Genomic DNA, 21,484 nt, shown 5'->3' with positions numbered 1-21,484 from the left:
TTGTATTGTTTTTTTACTAGTTATTAATGTAATATTATATAATTCTATTATTACTATTACATATAAATTGTAACTTAATATATATGTTAAGAATATATAACTCTAATGTTAGTTATACTATATAGTACATCACTCAAAGTACTAAACTAGAAGATAATAGTTCGCTTGCGAGCAAAGCAAATGCAGTTCTGTTGCAAACTGTTTGCATTACTCTACGCTGCTGCAGTACGGGGAGATTTTAAAATTTATCATACATATACAGAGGCCCATCAGGTATCACTTAGACTTAGAGTTTCCCAAAGCGGGGCCCACGAACAGGGAGGCAATTTGACTGTTAAGGGGGGCAATTAAAAAATGCATTTATTAAAATAATTTAATAAATGCATTTTTAATGCGATGTGATTTTCAATTTTTCATTATCATATTGTTCTGAGAATTTACAATTACGGTTTGATTAACAATACATAGATAAGATAAGATTCCTTTCATTTATACCTCTTTTATTTGTTACTTGCCTGACTTACTTTTACCTGTTCTAAATAAAATTTGATTCATATATTATACAAAAATATATAGAAATGACAAAAAAGACTCAATAGCAGCATGTCAGCACAACTAACACAATTGGTCTCACAACCCAATTGCCCAATTTGTCAGGATACAACAGATTGTCCCGACAACTTCGTGCCAACCTTTAAAATGGTTCAATGTACCCCGTAGTTTGAAGAATATTGTTTACTTTAGAAAATTGGTGTTTGTTATTCATTGTACGGAGTTTGTTATTGGAAACTCATTACAATCTTCCCCACTTCAATAAATACTTATGACGGCGTATTACAGCCTGAACTTGTCGAGAAGTATTAGTGAGGATTACATAAATACCAAGTTCCTAACCTTATATTATACCTTTGAGGGTATCCAAGATATATGCAGTATAGGTGTATCGTACATAGAGAAAATTTTCATAGAGAAATATAACCCAATACAATATTAAATAACAAAACATGACTTCTATAACACAATATACGAAGTCGTTGTTAATAAATAATTAATTAGTTACGTATGCTTTATTATTTATTATTATAGTAATATAAATTGAATTAAAATCATTCTATCTATATCTATATGGATAATCTACTTTTTCCTTGGGTAATATAATAATTTATAAATTCATTGAAAAGAGACCATTTCTGATGTAGACCAGTAGACAGTATTGATATTTAAAGCGAAAACACATTTTTCGCTTGTATTGATTGTACAAGAGTTTTTTTAAATGTCAAAGATAATTGGAATTAGTTGTATTTTTTTTTATTGGGGCTATTGTCAAGTGCTTGAACATGTTGTTCTGTGACCTACACAGAACTATTGTGCTCGCTCTTTCTCAGAGATGGCTAGGTAGACCCGTTAAGGACATGAATTGAAGGATATTCTTAGGAGCGATGATTTTTATCTCCTCAGGAAAGAATCTAAACTTCCCAAAGAAGATATTACGTTTATGCATGAGTGAGCTACAACCATATAGGATGTGTATTGGCGTTTTATCTTCAGCTGTGCAAAATCTACAGATTGTTGTTGTGCACAGGTCTAGTTTTTCCAACTCATAGATAATTAGAAGTAGCTGTAGTTAGTTGTAGTATCTAATATTATCTTATCTATGGTAGTAGTAAGCTAGATGTAATTTATATTTATTGCTTAAATATATTCATTTTCAAGTAAATAAATATCTTTTCCTTATTATAAAGAGTATAATTGTAAGGATTATATTATAACCCAATGTGAAAACGGCGTATGAAATCATTATAACCACAAAAGAAAATGTTTCGCAATAAAACGGCAAGATAAATATATAAATTGTATAATCATGATACTTTAACGATCCACTTAATACATTGAGGATGAAATCTCTCTAAGCGATTGCAACTGGGGACAAAATTTCAATACAATAGGATACAACAAAGTAAGTAAATAGATATATAAAAAAATGGCGTTGTAATTTACGAAAATGCTTTGAGATGAGCGATTATAAAGAATCTATTTCAAATCGACGTTTCGGAGATCAATCAACGTCTGGACCAGGGTTGCCAATTTATGTGGTTGAAATAAGAGCTAAATAATATAATAAATCTCTAGGCAGTACGAGATTTTTCAATGTGAGGTACGGGGACATCATAATTTTCGTACAATGTTGTACGAAATTGTGATCTACAGAAATTAGAGAAGAAATTTATCACTACAATCATTTTTGAGTAGTTAATAACGTATTCAAGATGAACAAAATGTAAAATATACTTACTCATTTTTCGAATTTACTCCCGCAATTCAGATGTGCTTACTCGTGCACCAGCCAGTCTTGTCCCATTGAAATGTATATCTTATATATAAAATTCTCGTGTCACAGTTTTCGTTCGCATACTCCTCCGAAACGGCTTGACCGATTCTCATGAAATTTTGTGAGCGTATTGAGTAGGTCTGAGAATCGGCCAACATCTATTTTTCATCCCCCTAAATATTAGGGGTAGTCCACCCCTAATTTTTTTTTTATTTTAAGGCAAAACAACGTTTGCCGGGACAGCTAGTCATTAATGAAATTAAAAATAGATAGTGATTCGTTTTTATCAATTTTTAATTTTGTTGCTTATCGTTAGGCGGAGTAAACAACATAATGAATAATAGATCTAATTGTATTTGTAAGATCACTTAACCGAATGGATGGATTACCATTATACATTCGGTTAACAAACTAAACGTTGACAATATACGAAATATTCGAGACAATATATGAAATATTTAGGGGCCTTTATGCGGGGTAAAAAGTTTTAAGGTTGGCAACCCTGGAACGAAGCGTTCGAGAATAAACCGAACGTTATTGTCGGGATTTGGGAGAAGCGTGGAATTTTTCTTTGTTAACAAACCAACGTCTGTAAAGAAGCGATCCTCTAATTGTTTGTAAGGATATTCGATGAAGTTTTTGTGTCAAATCTTCATAAAGGTTATGAATACTTTCGTCAGATTCAAAGAAAGTTCCAATAAAAATTGTATCAATGATATTTTATTCAATTTTTAATTAAAATTTAGAAATATATTTTATTTAAGTATATAATAAACCCTTTTTTACTAAGATAGACTCTGTACGTCGAGGTATCAAACTCTATGTCACTTATTTCTGCTACTAAGTAGCTATAATCTGAAATCCAGTCTGAACTGTGAAATATGGCACTGAAATTACAGGGTAGGAACGCATGACGTAATTCTCAGCAATAGCGTGGAATGAGACGTAATTACGAGCAGTGTTGCCACTCTTTCAAATAAAGTCTCGCATTTAGTTTGAATGCTGTCAACTTTTTATCATTTTAGATATAAAAAAGAATTAATTTGAATAAAAAATTCGAAATTGTACAGAGCACAAATAAAAATACGTACACTTAAATTTGGGGTTGAAAATAAAAAACGAATTCTCCACACATACAAGCGCGATAAAATAAATTCACATTTTTTCCGTACGTCGTACATGCGTACTACTGAGCCCTACAATATGCACTAACCGAGCATAACGGTCGGAATCTAGCAAAATGAGGCTGAACTTATCTTTATTTTTCCCGTTCTCCCAAGATAACCATTGTAAAGTTGTCGACTTTTTATGTGTTAGTTTTTTATTACACACTGGGAGGCTAGATGATGTAACAAAATAAAATTGGCTTGGCTCACCAAAACATTCTAATAACTTTTACAAAGCGCTTTAAAACAATATTTTTATTCAACACTCTATCAGTTTGGTAAAATGATATATTTTTGCGATGACTAGTGATGTGCCAACATCCTTTTGCAACTAGTGACGTCCTATCTTATTTATTACCAGTGATCGGAGTAGGTAGACCTATTTTATGTACTTGCCATATAAAGATAGAGAATAATATGCATAATTCCAGTGGTGCAGAAAGAGACTAAAACAGGTGCATCACTCTAGTCACACCCGTCACACTACCAGTACGTGTGAGCAAGCATGCAGCTACGAGTGCCAAAATGGGACAATGTCTACTGTCAATACTCTAATGCCGCAGCTGGCCTTTACAGCTTCACCAGACGATAGGGGGCAAGTGCAAAGACACTCCAATCCCGCGGAAGGACTTATTGAGCGGCTGAAGTATAGCTCCCGCCTTACAGATACGACTTCAGCCTGAGGGCACCGCAGGGGGTTAGAACCTCGGCTCAGGTCATCGTTATTTCAATCCCCGTTTGAATTGGACGGGGGATTGATCGGTGGGGCGACCGGGGGCACCGGTGTGGAGCGCCGCAGGCGTTCGGGTAATTGCACGGTATAGTGTGTTTAAGATCGTCGTCTTCGCCGGCGAGGACGGTGTCGTGTGTGCATGTAAAAGTGTGGCCGGGATGAAACGGGTGGACCCGTAGGGAGGTTAACTACCGTTATGGGCTCGTCGGGATCAATAAGAACGTGTCTCGGACGACGTTGTCGCGTATGTCGGATATGTACACGGGTTGATCCATTGTAACATCAATAATCCTAAATCATAACTGTGGATGACCCCTATGTAATTTTAAATTGTACTGTTTTTGTAATAAACGCTTCATGAGCAGAGGTCACAAGTTTCATTGATAACACTCTTCCTTACCTCAAAACAAATTAATACAAAGATAATTAATTATTACAAAAAAGCGCTAAATATGAGTATCTCTGTGTAAACTTTCCGAATGAGAGGTAAGTTAAAAAATAAGTAATAACTACTCAAAAGTGCTTAAACACAAGATAAAAATTCTTTATTCAAATAAATTCTTTATTCAAAGAATTTTCTATTTTATTCTATTTTATAAAGTCAAAGTCCAAGAATGGTTTATAAAAATCAATAAACTCTACATAACTATGAAGCTAGTTCTAATAATAAATGAACTAAATTCCCTTCCTTTATAAATGATTCTTCAGGCATTCGTTGAAATCTAGATAGTCCGTGCGAGGGGACATAATATGTAATTTAATGAAGGTAGAGTCAGCAGAACCACGTCTAGAACGCGCGGGATATGACAATCCCGGAATCCCATTCCCGGGGGATCAAAACCGGCTACAAGTCTTAATTCAAAACCGACGGATATTGGATTTCCCATCTTAATATTATACACGCGAAAGTTGATAAGTATGGATGTTTGTAACTCTTTCACGAAAAACTACTGAACGGATTTTGAAGAAACTTTACAGTAATATATGCATCAAAATAACACGTAGGCTATATTTTTATTTAAATTTAACGTGGATTAATCCACGGGCAAAGCTAGTATTAATTATTTTTATCTTGTACAGGAACATATATATATAATGAATCATCGAAGGTTTTCATATTTAGTGAGCTATTTCAATACTACTGAAATATTATTAATTGACTGGTGGTCATAGTGGTCTAGCAGTTTAGCACACAGCTAGTTTCTAGCTTTAAGAATGATGATACTACCATACAAACTTTCATCTTGCACTTCAACCCTTTTTTTAAAAAGTAGCCTATGTCCTTTCTCATGGTCTAAACTATCTGTGTACCAAACATTATTTAAATCGGTTCAGTACTTTTGGCCTGAAAGCAAGACAGACAGACAGAGTTACTTTCGCATTTATAATATTAGTAAGGAAGTAAGAATTATGCATTAATATACTTTAAAATTCAGTGTAAAAATATAACACACTTAGACAATATATCTTCAGAACATGCATTGGCTCAATGCTAGCGTTTCTGTAGTCTGTACACGTCACACATCGTCCGGTGACTAATCTATCTGAATTGTAGACTGAGCTATAGGGTTGCCATATATATAAGTTTTTAAATTGGTAATAACCGAATAATTCTGACGGTATACCCTGACAAGGCACTTGTAAAGGATAACACGATGAGCATGAAGTCAGCTCAATTAGCCCATCTTGACAAATGCCCTAGGATTAAACTACGATGGTTTCCAAGAGAACTGCGTGAAGGTCTGACTCGGTACATTGCTAGCAACTGGGTTATTAATCCACATTATTAATTGTCCTCTTTAACCCTCTATAATGACTGAGTTCTTTAAACAAGCATATTTCTAGTCACATCTATAATTTCCTAGCGAAATTAGAATAAATGCATCACAAAAAATGTAATGTATAAAATTCTCGTCTCGAGATATTTGTTGCCAACTCATGCGAAATGGCTTTACTGATTTTTGTCAAATTTTGTGTGTACATATATTGGGTAAATCCGAGAATTGGTCAACATTTATCATATATAGGCACAACTATTTTTCAAATTACTCAATGATAAGACTAACTCGCCCTTATTTTTTTTTTATATTTAGTTCTTGTTATATGTTATTATGATTGAGACAGCTTTGCGAAGGAGCGGTAGATTAAAAGAGTGTTGACTATTCAAAAGTTCGCAAATTAAGTTTCTTTGAACAAATGATTTTCTATTCTATTCTATTCTATTTGGATATTTCCATTTTTACACTGCATATTGGTGCCACAGTCTTCATTATTAACAACCCTTTTCCTCATGTATATAAATAGAAATTTACTTCACACAGATTCAATGACTCGACAATAAGATTTCACATTTAGATTATTCTAGAATGAAATTTTGAAATTGGAACACATTAACACATTGTATATATATTTGTGCCTAATTTTGGCGCCAAGCCACCTGCTTGTTAAGCGTGTTTCTATTTGAATTGTGAGGTTATATTACTAGATGAGATGTAAATACCGATGCGTTATTTACACACAAGGTCACATGTTGAGCGGTGCGTGTTTATTACTAAATCTTTAAAATTAAATTATTTTTTCCGCCATACTAAGCCTCCATGACAACCTATCACCAACCATTCCTCAAAGACATGACAGATTGGAATTTTTTTAGTGGTAAACGATGGAGGCGCGAAGGTCTATTTTCGATGAAATTTTGGTTTCAATCGGTCAAACCATTTCGGAGGAGTATCGTTACAAAAGATCGCATGCTTCGCACTCCGCTAAATAAATATCACAGAATATTTATTGACATCTCTGACAATAATAATAGAAATAATAACGCACGCGTCTATTCTTTGGACTAAAATGTTTATAGCGTTTTATTTTAATTATCAGGCGATGATTATCGCTAAGTAAAATTAGAACCATAAACATACACAGTTATAGATACAGGGAACTTCAAGGTTGGCAACCATGTTTAACAAATGGCGGGACGGCGCGACGGGTCGAAATGTCCGACGGACTCCGACGTGACGTACTATTGCAGTACTGTTCATGTCGATTTACAGTAATTTAAGTACTTAACATTTTAGCCCGTCGAACTATTTTGGGAATATTTCAATAAATAATTCTCGTAATTTACGATATTATACGATGGCAAGACACTAAAGTTGCAGTATAAGGGTTAAACAATAATAATAATAACCCTTTACAATTTACACAGCGATTTTTAGTCTTGATAGCGGCTTTTAGCGCTGATACTCCATTACTAATAATTCTCCTCCATTTCGTCAATTTAGGCTTTTTGAATGATAATAGCTGTGTGTGTATGTAAAATCAGTTTATATACATATATATCCAAATTAAAAAATATAAATGAAATATTTTGTTTCAAATCCCAACTATATAGCTAACGGCCCACCTAATAGTAAGCTGTAATCCACGCCTATATTAATAAACGTCACTTCGGACATGATTTAATCATGTGGCACCCACGATATTACGTGTTGCTGTTCCAGATTAAGATGTCATTGGGGGAGTTTGAGCTATTGTCAGGTGCTGAGACCTGTAACACTGCGACCTGTATAGATTTATTGATAAGATAATGTAGAGTAATAAGATGTCATTCCTCTTATCCAGTATTTTAACGACTATTATAGCTGATGGGATGGTCAGAGTTATTGTCAATTGTCGAGGTCATGAACTGAACCCTTGATGTCGGAATGTGGGAATATTTCGTTGGATATATTTGAATCCATTAGGGTATTGGGCGAGCCCACCGCCATCTTGGATTCAGTTATATAAACTACTAGTTTACATATTTGTTGTTATGTCTGCCAGATTTAAAATTTTGATTTCTTTTCTAAGACACCGTAATTACTAGTAGATTGCCATATAAGAAAAAAACCAATAAGTTAGAACGTTCCCAACAATATATTCCAATATTTTAGCGGTCGATTAAAATATACATGTAAGTAAAAAAATATCTGACGAATTTTAAATTTCGAAAATTAAATATAAAGCACGGTAGTTAGGACGCTCCCCAAAAATATAGGACTATACTAACTTTTTTTTTTTCTTTCGCAACTATACTAACTTACTTGTAGGTAAGTAAAATAATGGGTCTGTCAAATTTCAAAATTCGATTTCCAATCTTAATCACATTAGTGAACCAATAAAAATTCTACTGTAAGTGGATGCAAAAGAGCCTATATTTAAATGTAACATTACTAGTAACTGAGCGGGAACTTTGCGTTACGTAACAGTTTTTACTACTGTACTTAAAAAATTGGGCGTACCGTCCACAATTGTTTGTATAAGAAATAAGTACTATTTACATACGTTTTTTTAATCATAAAAATAGGTTAGAACGCTCGCCAAAAATCTGTATTTTCAGCGTTCACTTAAAAATATGTAAGTAAAAAAACTATACAACCAGAGGCCATCGGCCAGCCAGTCGAGGCATATATTTTCCGCCATATTTCCCTTGTGGCACGCGGTAGACACACACATATATGAAATATTTGCGGCACGCACCACCATATGTTACGATAGTATAAACTCTGAAAGTTTTCATATACGCTGTAAAATATACCCAATAGTTGACCTAGATGTATTAAATTCCATATTTCCTAAAGTACTTTACTATATGAACTAGTTATTTCTATTATAATTAAATACTTGTATTATAGTCGAAAATAGATTGTGTAATGCCACACACGAGCCTTTCAAACCAAGTTCAAGCGACATATTTATTGTTATTATATTGTTTAATATATACATACTTCATAGAGTCATACTTGAGTCGTAGGAGTCAGCTGGTTGTAATTAAGGGTCATACCTCTGCTCCCGTCACACTGTTCTCTGGTGTGCCGCAAGGTAGTCATCTAGGCCCGTTATTATTTGTCATCTTCATAAATGACCTAATCGATGTCCTATCCTGTCCTTGTCTACTTTATGCAGATGACCTTAAGATATTTTCTACGGTGGACAATAGTACTGACGCTCAGAAATTGCAATCGGATTTAAATTCACTTTCCGATTGGTGTGATCGTAATTTCATGCAGCTCAATGTGGGTAAATGTTTCGTTATAACTTTTACTAAAAAAACAAATAAACTCGAATTTGACTATATCCTTAGGGATAAAATTCTTGAACGTAATCGTGTCGCAAAAGATCTGGGCGTGCTTTTTGATGACAAACTAACATTTCGAGACCACTATGATAATATTGTTGACCGTAGCTACCGTCTTCTTGGGTTCATTACAAGATCAACTAAAAACTTTCGGCAGAGTAGAAGCTTAATTAGTATCTATAACTCACTCGTACGTAGTATTTTAGAATATAACTCGGCTATCTGGTCTCCCTTCTATAGACTACATAGCAACCGAATTGAAAGTATTCAAAGACGTTATTTAAAGATACTTAGCTATAGATGCGGCTTAGGTCGTAAACTTGCATCTTACAGTGAACGTCTGAAATACTTTAATCTGGACCCTTTATATATAAGACGACAAAATAATGACCTAACCTTGTTACATAAAATTATTCATCATCAGTTGGACTCGTCCACTCTTCTTTCTCTATTAAACTTTAATACGAGATTTAGACCACGCAACCGTAATTATAACACCTTCTATCTTCAGGTTTACTCAAATAATACTTCTTATTATAATCCAATAGTTCGAATGTGTCGCCAATACAATGAAATTCTTGTCTCGAATAGAAATATAGATATTTTCCATTCAACGCTGGTCCAGTTCCGGAGACAATTAAATTTCCACCGTAAAGTGACAAATTATATTTAACATTATACCAATTTTCTTTTCTTTAATATAAATAAAGTTCTGTTAACATGATAATTTATTGCATTGCGTAGTTATAGTTATATATAATTTCTATTTAGTTTACTTTTTATTATATAACCTTATCTAATTATCTAGCGTATATTGAATGCGTCTATATAATTTAGCTCTTAGGCATACATAGTGTTGGATTACAATCCAGTTCTGTACCGAACTACACGCTCCTATTATATTATTATATTGACTGTAATCTGTTTTGTATGCTAATAAATAAATAAATAAATAAATAAATAAATATATAACTTTATAAATAGAAAATAATCTAGACTATATTAATGTAGACTTCGCGTCAAGTTACCTCTCTAGGTACTTCTGTCTCACCATTTTTTTATCGTTTGGAAAGATCTTCAAAAGACCGTCCCACAGCCGGAGGAGCAGTGAGGGGTTGTTTGGGATTCTTACGGACTAGATAGTGTTGTTATAATTGTAAATAGTACAACTATTTAAGTGAGTAAGTATCATCATCATCTGCTTCTTCCTTATCCCATTTATTTGGGTCGGCGTAATATGTTTTTCTCTTCCATTCATCTCTGTTCGCAGTCATCCCGTTATTTACTCCCTTTCTCACCATATCATCTTTCACACAGTCCATCCATCTCTTTTTCGGCCTTCCTCTACCCTTATAACCATCCACATTCATATGTAACACCGTCCTTAGGATATGATCTTCATTCCTACGCATTACATGCCCATACCAAGATAGACGATTACTCTTTAACCTCTCCGACATGGGTGCCACTTTCATAAGTGAGTAAGTATTTATTTATTATTTATTTTATTGGGCAATTAAATTACAGTGTCCAGACGCATGACTTTAGGATCTTAATCTTCAGGGCGGACAACTCATAAACGATATTACGGTCTTTATATGACGACATGATATCCATAATGCTGTTCTCGTACATAGACGATTGTTAAATGATGATTGTCAAGTTTGCCATCAGATTCTTTGCCAATCCAGATATATAAAACCATGAAAAATGGGTATAACTTGAGGAAAGTTTGTTGGTAGTGGCGCCTAGACTGGTCTAGTGGTACATGGGGTCTAAAAAGTCTATAATGTTTATTTTAACTAATTCAACCATGAAAGATAAGTAATAGGAATGTATTTTAAACTCTAATCCCGATAATATTGAAGTAAAAAGTGAGAAAACAAATAAATACAGAAGTTTGGAAAGTACTAAAAAGCTTTCATGGAAAAGAGAAAATTTTTTACCCGAGATTCATATACTAATACAGCTACATCTTATATACTTACGTATATCTAACTATAGCATCGAATTTTGTCTGAGTAACATCTAATAATACAAAGAAATCTTTGTTTTTTCTGCCAGTTTCTTTAAATACTTCTCCTAAACGGATAAACCATGAATGGATTTTGATATAGTTTTCACTGTGACCACAGCAATGCTCTGAATATCTGTTAATGTCAAATAAAAATTATCCATATACCTAATTATCAACTTAATTTTAATCATTGTAAACTTATTTCAAACGTGATAATATATTGTACATATTCGTATCTAAAATATATGTGACTACAGCCTCGGTGGTCTAGTGATTTAGCATTTACCGCCTTACTTCCAATGTCGCGGATTCAATTCTGAACACTCTCTGTATAAGTGTGTGTGTTTTCAAAAAAATATAGTATTTACAAAAAAAATCTATATAAGTATTTACATCAGTTGTCTAGTACCCATAACAAAAACACTGCTAAGCTTGGGAGTAAATGGCGCTGTCTATTGTTCAAGGTTATTATTATGATTGTGTATTATTATCTTATCCGTGTTATTATTATTATTATATATGACACATTACATATGTGGCATAATAATCTCACAAAATTACATCACTGTCCTGTCGAGACCAGGCTATTTTGTACCGGCACCATATAACCTCATTATTTATAGGACCTAATAGGAATCCGTTGTCAGCTGAATATATCCCCGGATTTCCCCCGGGAACACCAGTTTCGATTGCGAAATGTATTCCACGTCTCGATCTCACTAAGGGATTACAGGATGGCCTAAACAGAAAAAACGGCGAGGTCCAAGGATTAGCCGTTTTGTTTATACTTCATTTTTATTCCCGTACATAAATGAATACGGAGAATTCGAAATAAGGACATGATTGTAATACCAGATGAAGTATTTATATGAATTTTACAATTTTTATCTGTGAGATGAAATATTAATTTATTATGAATGAATGAATAAACATATGTACTGATATAGACTTTGTAAGAAGCCGGCGTGGAAACTTCAGCCCCAACTATTGCAACCGCCAAGCAGCGAGCTTTGTAAGCTGTGTTTCCATAGTGGAATGCAAATTAGGCAATTAAATAAGAGAATTTGGAGACAACATCTTAGAATTTCAGAATGGTAACGCAATAGCAACAGGCACTTGATAACGTTTAATCCGGAACGATCCCCCGTTTCATTCAAAAGGGAATGGTAATTACGACGGCCTGAGCCGAGGTTAGGCCGAATCCCTACCGGTGCCCTCAAACGAAAGTCGTATCTGTCAGTCGGGAGTTGGCCTTCAGCCGCTCCATAAGTCCTTCCACGGGTTTTTAGTGCCATCTGCACTCGACACTACTGGAGAGGCGGAAACCCACAATGCAAACATCAAAGGTCCTTAGCCCTAAAGTCACATGTGGCATGGCACTTTTTTGAAAACGAACATGGTCACGCAGTTACTTTTTTTTCGGACCGGTATGTGACAATATTAGCTGAAAACTGGTTTCCAGCTAAAATTAAGAGGGCTACCTGCTTTTATTGCTAAGGATCCCCTTCCACTTGCTCTTGTAGCGAATATGACTAGAATGAGACTCACGTAACGAAAGTGTGATCCAGGGAAATGTCGATTAAAATACTGACAACAGTTACTCCCAAGTTCCTTCCACTTGCTATAGGAGCGAATATAACTAAAGTGAGACTCACGTAACCGAAGTGTGATCCAGGGAAAAATTGACAAAAATCTGGCAACACTTCCTCCCAAGCTGCTTCCACTTGCTCTTGTAGCAAATATGACTAGAGTAGGACTCACATAACCAAAGTGTGATCCAGGTAAATATCGACAAAAAATCGGGCAACACTATGCTCTCAGGACGATGGCGCCTCGTGATTGATGACTGCTCTACGCACGAAAGATAAATCTTTTTACGCATACATTTATTTTGTTACGTGCACTGTTATTAATAGATCATGATCCACTACATTCGTAAATCCTTCGGGATTGCTATACTTAAACTAAAGTTTTATAAATGTACGTTTATATTAAAAAAAAAGACTACCTTTACCTTCAATGTATAGTAGGTACATACTTGAAATATGTGTATTCTTGAAAAGTAACCTACACTTGTTCAAAAAGAAATATGAAATAGGCACTTTTTCTATAAAGTACCCTCATAAATTAAAGGATTCTTTTCATAAGACCACAACTTATTAAAAACCTGTTACGATATGTCAGTAAAACTATATATGTTGATAGATTATAAAAGAAGTATTTTTTTTTTAATTTAAAACTACTTTATTTATTAATGCTTGGAATAAAACATTAGTAATAAGTTCGACATTAGTAAATTCATGACATTAAACAAATAATGTAATTTTCTATTCTTTATTTATTTATTTTATAGTTATTTATTATTTTTATATAATAATTTAATACTTATTTCGGAAAGTTTTTGTATGCCATATTCTGGCGCATCACTATTGTATTAATTAAAATGTACCTAAATATTTCCCATGTTTTCCTATTGACCTACAAATAAATAATTCAAATTTAAAGAATAATAAATATGTTTTGTTTTGTTTTTTAATCTATAAAAATGCACTGACCTGCGCCTGGAAATAAGTAGGCTGTATGGATAAATGCGAACGTATTGGCTGTCTAGTATAAAGTGATTGATTGAAATTGCTCTTCGATTGTAAAGTAAATTGTAAAATAATTTGTCTACGCTTTATTGATAAGCGCCTTTCTGAATAAGTAATGAATAATTGAAATTACTGGATGATAGGCCTGAACATTTACATCGTTTACATTTTTTTTTAGGTTCGCTCGTTCACACAAATGTATATGGGAAACAAGCCTTCCTAATTCTGTATCGTAAAGCGGCTTTTTCACGGGCGGGCGCCTGAGCGTCACTTCAATTTGTTCACCAGACGGAAAATTAGCTTTCGTCACCTAAATGCACACCTGCCTTATGCATGGGTACCTAAAATCGTTAAGTTAGGCACTACGAATTTATAGGCAATCTGTGGTAGCACTAACTTGAAGATGTGTTTTGATGAAAAACATCCACCGTTATCTTTGAGGAGGTGTGTTTTCTGGTTGATGAGAAAAATTCTCCTTCTTATATAAAAATTAGGTTTATAAATTGATTATGGCCACCAAACAGTTTTGTCGGCACGTTGTGTTTCGGTTGAAGGTGAGACATGGCAGTGAATTTACAAAGTATGGAACTACAATATCTCAGTTAGTTTTTCGGAATCGCAACATATTTATTTATTCAATAAAATAAATAACCCTGGACAATTAAAACAGTGCTATCTAGTCCCATGGTAAGCAAAGCTTGAAATTACATAGATAGACTTTTTTTTTGTAAAAAATACATAGAAAACACCCTGATAGATACATACTGATGATGACTACAAATGTTTGTACCGTGCGAAGAATCGAATCCGAGACCATCGGATAGTAAAGCGTTGTGCTAAACCACTAGAAGGCTGTCATTGCGTTGTTTGTATCAAGGATTAATTTCTTCATTCGACTTTGCTTGGAGAAAGTAATTTTGGCTGGATTCCGAATAGGTATGTACCCTTTATACCCAGTATATCCGACGGTAATCCTTAATTTACCGTATACACTGGCCATAAAGTTGTTCATGACAGTTACGCTGGTAATATTACACAGATATATACATGCATGCGTTATAAATCAACCTACTTTATGGTTGGTTGGTTGTACAAAATGATATTTAGATTTACACTTATTTGAATAGAATAGAAAATTATTTATTCAAATAAACTTAATTTAACCGCAGAATAAGTCTGAATAGTCCTCACAAAAATGTTAATTTACCGCCCATTCGGAAAGCTGTCTCATCACAAAAAGAACGAGCAAGACACTTATGTGTTGCTCTTTTAAATAATCGTTGTAAGTTTACATTTTTAAGACGAAACGTGTGAATACAGACTAACAACTAGCATTAATTTATTAGGGTCATATACACAATAAGATTAAATCAGTCGGGGTGACTAGACCAGACCAGGCCCTACAAGCAGCACTCTTTCACGAGTATGACGGAAACCTAATGATATTTATTTACAAAATTTGAAATATTAATCATACAATTGTCATTAACACCAAAAGGTGCTTTTTTATTTTCATCCAAACAGGACAAAAAAAAACATAAATATCTTGATAATTGTAAATATTTTTTCAAAACTGACAGATATTGTGATTTTATGAGAACTTTATTTATAAGGATGGATTCGTCTTGCGAAAGTCATGTCGTGATATTTCAAAAATAATCCATTATTTATTCATTACCAGTTACAAGAAAACTTAGTAAATATCAAAAGAATCGACAACGTTCAGAAAAGGTAAAAAAAACTCGCGCGATATTGATCCTTTTTGAAGTAGGTTTAAAATTATCATTATTGGGTTACCAGGGTATAAGAAGATCATAGGACATTCATCAATCAGGCGTCAGATCAAACACGGATCGTCGCACGTCACAGTGTAGATAAATCGTCCCTGGAAATGTACAAGCGGAATGGGTACTGTGCAAATTGGAACCGCGAGAAAAGCGAATTTTGACTGAAATTAGTATATTATAAGAATTTTATATAATGTTTGAAATGAATAGACTCAATAAAAATTCTAATTTAATTCATTCATAGTAAATTACATTAGATATTTTATATCGATCTACAGATCTGTATCTGTTAGAGAAAATACTAGAACTAGTGGAAGAGTGTCGAGTTAGGAGTCTATTGAGTATCTTATTAACTCCGATAGTCTTCTCTTGTTCATATTATACAAAGCAAGCTGCTCCGCGATTGATTACGCATTTGCTTGAAATATGTAGATGAGACAGAGATGAAAGCAGATGACTTTGCACAGAGTCTACCTTCTTTAAATTTCTACTTTACTTTCTAACTACTACACATACGATGCTGGGATGGTAATCAATTCATTTCATTCATAATATAAGAGGTACTCTCTTATCGGTGGAAATCTTGACACTTTCTACAATTTTCAGTTATGCTCTTTAAATGTTGACACCAATTGACTCCAATTCTGTCTTTAATTTGCTTGATGTAGCTGTGCCTTGGTTTTCCCCTCCACCTCTTTCCTTCTACTTTTCCCTCAATCATAATTTTCATAAATTGATCGTGCTCTATCAAGTATCTAAATATTTTCCAATATATTTAGTTTAGTATTCAATAATAAATTCCAAATTTCTTGCAGAAACCTGTACAAAAACGTGTATTTTGTGTAAAGTCAAAACCTCTTATGAATAAATATTTAATAAACTTACACGAAATTACAAAGTCGACCTGAGCTGTAGTTATTAGGCATTAACCTTAATATGGTGCTTTATTAAAATGAATTTATATACCGTTTGGTGTTATCACCGCCTCCTGTCTAGCCCGACGCGGACACGTAAATGATGTTCGTGTTCATACATATTCAGTAGATAGCTCGCTTGCTTATGTTACCTTGTTACCTGGTCTACGTAAAAACTCCTTATTCTCAACTCACGATAATATCAGTTACAATATTAAATAAAAAAAAACCCTCTATTTTTTCCATATTCGTCCATCTTCTTTTTAATGATGGATCAGGCAAAGATCCTTAGACCATACAGCCTAATATCCTTCTAATAAAAAAAAAGTTATTTTTTTATCGAGGTCAAAAACAGGCAAAAGAAATTGCTGTATGCGGTCAAAAAATGCCTCAATAAATTTATTTGAATAAAGGTCACATACATATATTCTATTCTGCTACAGGAATGCATATAGTATTCTAAATTTAAATTGTAAAAACACTTTGTCCCTATATACTATATATTACTACAAAACTTTAAGCAGAGGTTCAAGGTTCATTTCTACTCGACTTTTAGCTGACATCTGCAGAACATCCATTGACCGTCATAAGGCAAAATATTGACAAGCTGAAATGGCAGAAAACCGATGATATAACTTAGTGAAGCGATAACTCATTGCAACATGGGAATAAACCTTAACACTTTCACGGAATCGTTGAAATCAGGTCTTGCGAAGAAATCATACAAAAGACTCAAATTGTGAAACTCCTTAACTTTATAAAAAAAAGATCTTATTGGAAGAAAAAAGACTTTGTGAAACGTCTGTATAGCAAGTTTGCAAGCATGTAGGTTCGTTCTATATTTCGTAATCTGAATTGTTTTAAAAAAGTAAACATTCAAAATAAAATATTGAAGGTCACGAATATATATTTTTAATAAATTGCAAGGTCGCAAGCGTTTAGGCTTGTTCTATGTTTCCTATCTGTATGTATATCATTACATAGTATAAAACAAAGTCTCTGTCGCTGTCTGTCCGTCCCTGTTTGCTTAATTCTTAAATACTACGCAAGCGGTTTTTTTAATAGATAGAGTGATTCAAGAGGAAGGTTTATATATATAATACATGTACACCCGGGCGAAGCCGGGGCGAGTAGCGAGTAATATATATAATAAAAATTTAAAACAAAATATTCCACTTTCTGAGGAGTATTTCTTATAATAAATGTAAAAAATTCGATTACTTATACAACTACGAATTCCTATACCTCAGTAGGTCTAGCAAAATTGCAAGTATGTAGGCTTGTTCTTAAATAGTTTATAGATCGTAATATGTTATATTAAATATATAACAGATTACGATGTATAATAATGTATTGTTAAGTATGTATAATTAAATAATATAAAAATAAAAAATAAACTTTTAAAACAAAATATGAACTGCACGAGTGTATTTTTTTAATGTAATAAATGTTCTATTACTTATACAACTATAAAATCCTTTGACTCAAAAAAAATATTACTGACATTAAACAAGTCAAATGTAGATAATGACTTTGCAAAGGTTTCTGAATTATCATAATAAATCCAGTACACGTATTAAACAATAGTATACGACTACAGCACCAGTTGCCAGTTACCGAATATATATCACGAAGATAAATTGAAACAGATATGGCAAACGTTTATTTTAATGGCGCCTACGAGACATCACCCGAGGCGCTATAAATTGTAATTTATGCTCAAATCTGCACAGACATCGATACCTTTGTCGCGAGGGCAATAAATATGTTAAAAAAGCTGTATTAATATTTTCCCGCCCTTTTGCCGTCTACTCAAGAACTATGCAGCCATATTTGCCGTCATAAATTTCCGACACGTACTCGCTTAGTCGCCGAGCATATATTATGAGAGATAAACCGAACCATAACGGGGCTATGTGACGTTTATTTTATGGTGTCACCGAAACACCAACGTGGCTCGTAATATGAAGGAAAGTCTAAAACGATTACCAACGTTTACGATCGGTATTGTTTTGTTTTGTTATATAAATATAAAGGCAGTATCTAGAAACCTAAATCTCAGTGTATATACATGTTTTACTAAATTTCCGACTAAAGTACTCTCTAAGTATAGATAATAAATACAATAATTGACATATTAATAATAATAATAAGAAGTATAATCCGTAACTCCAACCTATAACACCGAAATTTCGAAATAATAAAATTTATAAATAAGTAATAATAATAACCCTGGACAATTAACACAGCGCCATCTAGTCTCACGGTAAGCAGAGCTAGTATTATGGGTACTAAACAACTGATATAGATACTTAGATATATATTTTTTTGTAAATACATACCAACGGAAGAAAAGCGGTGGCGTATACCGCTAGATCATCGAAGCTGTAATTCAGAATCATTACATTGGCGATTTATGAGGTTAATAAGGAATAAAAGAGTTCCATACGGAAAAACTGGTTAGTTTTTCTATTTGAAACTGATTTACGGAATAATCATTATATATTTCGTAACTCGGTTGACAAGCAAAAGCGAGGGAAAAGTCAGCACTACTATTTTTTTTTTGGTTCGGTTTTTCCCTTTTTAGGGAAAGGGAAAAGGACTCGGCCCATACAGCCATTGTCTTCAGTAATATTTTCTTATATTTTATAGCACTACTATTACATAGACAATAGAATGACATAAATGACAATGACATTTGTTAACTACATTCAGCATTACTTCAGTAGGGTTGACAATAAATAGTCTTTCCTTAGTTATACCATTAAGGAAATATTATTTATTGTCAACCCTACTGAAGTAATGCTAAATGTATTTATTCTTTATTCGTAGTTTAAAAAAAAAGATATTCAAGCAACAAAGTATTTACTATAAACAAGAATGACTAAACAAAAAAAACGCAAATTAAATTTATTTGAGTACAAACATCAGGTGAACCGCAAGCTCGTATGTCCTCTATGCTATAAAAAAAAGGCTAGCAATATTATAATTCAAACAACAATATTCGAACGAATATTCTGCAACATATTATATGTACGAAAATAATGTAAATGTGTATCTATTTATGGAAATTGTTAGATATAATATATTGCTGTATTGTTTTCCTAATGACTAAAAAATAAAACAAATAAATAAGAAACTGTAACGATTCATATTGATCTCTGAACCAACGTTGTTTATTGAGAATCATCTAACAAACATCAGTGACGGTGCAGTATTGTCAGTGCCGCCATTGAGGTCAACCTGACATGGTACATTGTAAGCTGTTCAAGACAATTTGAACCTAAAATAAATATAAATATTTTGTAGTATATATTTTCGTTTTGTAATGGCAACACTTAACAGTTTAAAAAGGATTCATTCAAACTGTCACTCCCCCCTTTCTGTTTCTAACTATCAAGCCATACACACTGTACTCCTGTAAATCAAATATAAAAATACAGTCCAAACATATTAAAAGCATATGTTGTTTTATTAATCCAACATTAGCAATAATAGCATCAGTCCATCATACTAACAATTCCCTTTCCTCGACGTAGCGCAAATGAATTACTTATTTAATGAGATTAATTTCAAAATATAACAATCAGATAGGATAACCGTTTTGTTACGGCCTTCGCCCTTATCCTCAACCCAATATATTGTACCTACCCATTGGTATACTCGTACTTAAATTCGTTTTGTAATTGGACGTCATATTAATTGAGCACGACAGTTATGTAGTTTTTTGTTAAATATATATATATATATATATACAATATTATATACTTGACACGTATGAAAAAGCTTTGTTGATTAATATTATGTGACTATATCAATTTTGTTGCTTTGTTCCAGATCAACATGGGGCACCTGCGTATAGCAAGTTACTGGGTTCTGGTGTTGATTTCTGTAACCGTTTGTGCTCAAACTGGTGAGTAATATCTAGTATAAGACTATAACTATAGTCATCCCACTCTATCTACTGAAGTAATAATAATAATATTTTAACTCGGACAATTCACACAGCGCCATCTAGGCCCATGCTAAGCAAAGCCTGTGATATGAGTATGAACAACTAATATAAAATTAAAAACATACTTGATATAGGTATATAGAAAACACCCAGACCAATACAAACTTTGAAAATTAATCAATCACAGTTTTAAAATATAAATGTGTTGGCAATTAGCTATAAGTTTGTATTGTTGTAAATACTTAGATATAAATACAAATGTTTGTATCGTAGAATCGAACCTGTGACCTTCGAAAGTAAAAAAGAAGAATTGTATTTTATAATAAATCAATATTAATGTATTATTATTAATAAATGCTATTGAATTACTAAAGTATATTATATTAAAAAAAACCTGAAAAAAGAAATAAATGTCATATAAAACACTTCCTTTGTAAAAAAGCTTACTATATAATTGAAGTGTTTTTATAGAAAAACTTAAAGTTCATAGCGCTGATAATATTATCTGATTACACTAAAAATGAGTGCGTAGCGGTGTCTATGTTGATTATCGCATGCCTCTTACTTGTTGTATATATAAAAGAAAACATCTTTTCAACAGAGCAACACAAGTTTCTTGCTCATTCTTCTTGTAATGAATCTGCATTCCGAATGAGTGGTAGAATCAAAAATATGACTATTCAAAAGTGCTTGTAATGAGTTTGTTCGAATAAAGATTATTTTTATTTCTATTTCTAAAATATTATCTTGGAATTCAAAATCTTACCAAGTTTACATTAAACTAAAATTGTATGTCTATTGGAAGACTAAACGTCTTTTGATAAATTTACTTATGGTATGGTGGGTACTTGTATTTTATAATAAACCAAGATTAAT

General features: G+C 33.1%; 1 protein-coding gene across 1 annotated transcript in view; it reads left to right on the top strand.

Moving 5' to 3' along the window:
* LOC131844786 (uncharacterized protein CG3556) overlaps positions 1-21,484 on the top strand; it is a 126,429-nt gene that overhangs the window by 90,128 nt on the left and 14,817 nt on the right. Inside the window, exon 3 of the mRNA XM_059193754.1 lies at positions 20,491-20,566. Coding sequence (XP_059049737.1) covers positions 20,497-20,566 — 70 coding nt within the window. The 5' untranslated portion in view covers positions 20,491-20,496. The remainder of the gene's footprint in view (positions 1-20,490; positions 20,567-21,484) is intronic.

The sequence above is a fragment of the Achroia grisella genome, unplaced genomic scaffold (assembly GCF_030625045.1).
Source record: "Achroia grisella isolate CSIRO2021 unplaced genomic scaffold, CSIRO_AGI_Agris_v1 utg109, whole genome shotgun sequence".
Taxonomy (NCBI): domain Eukaryota; kingdom Metazoa; phylum Arthropoda; class Insecta; order Lepidoptera; family Pyralidae; genus Achroia; species Achroia grisella.
The sequence above is the reverse complement of the archived record's forward strand: the minus strand, read 5'-3'. Positions and strand labels throughout refer to the sequence as shown.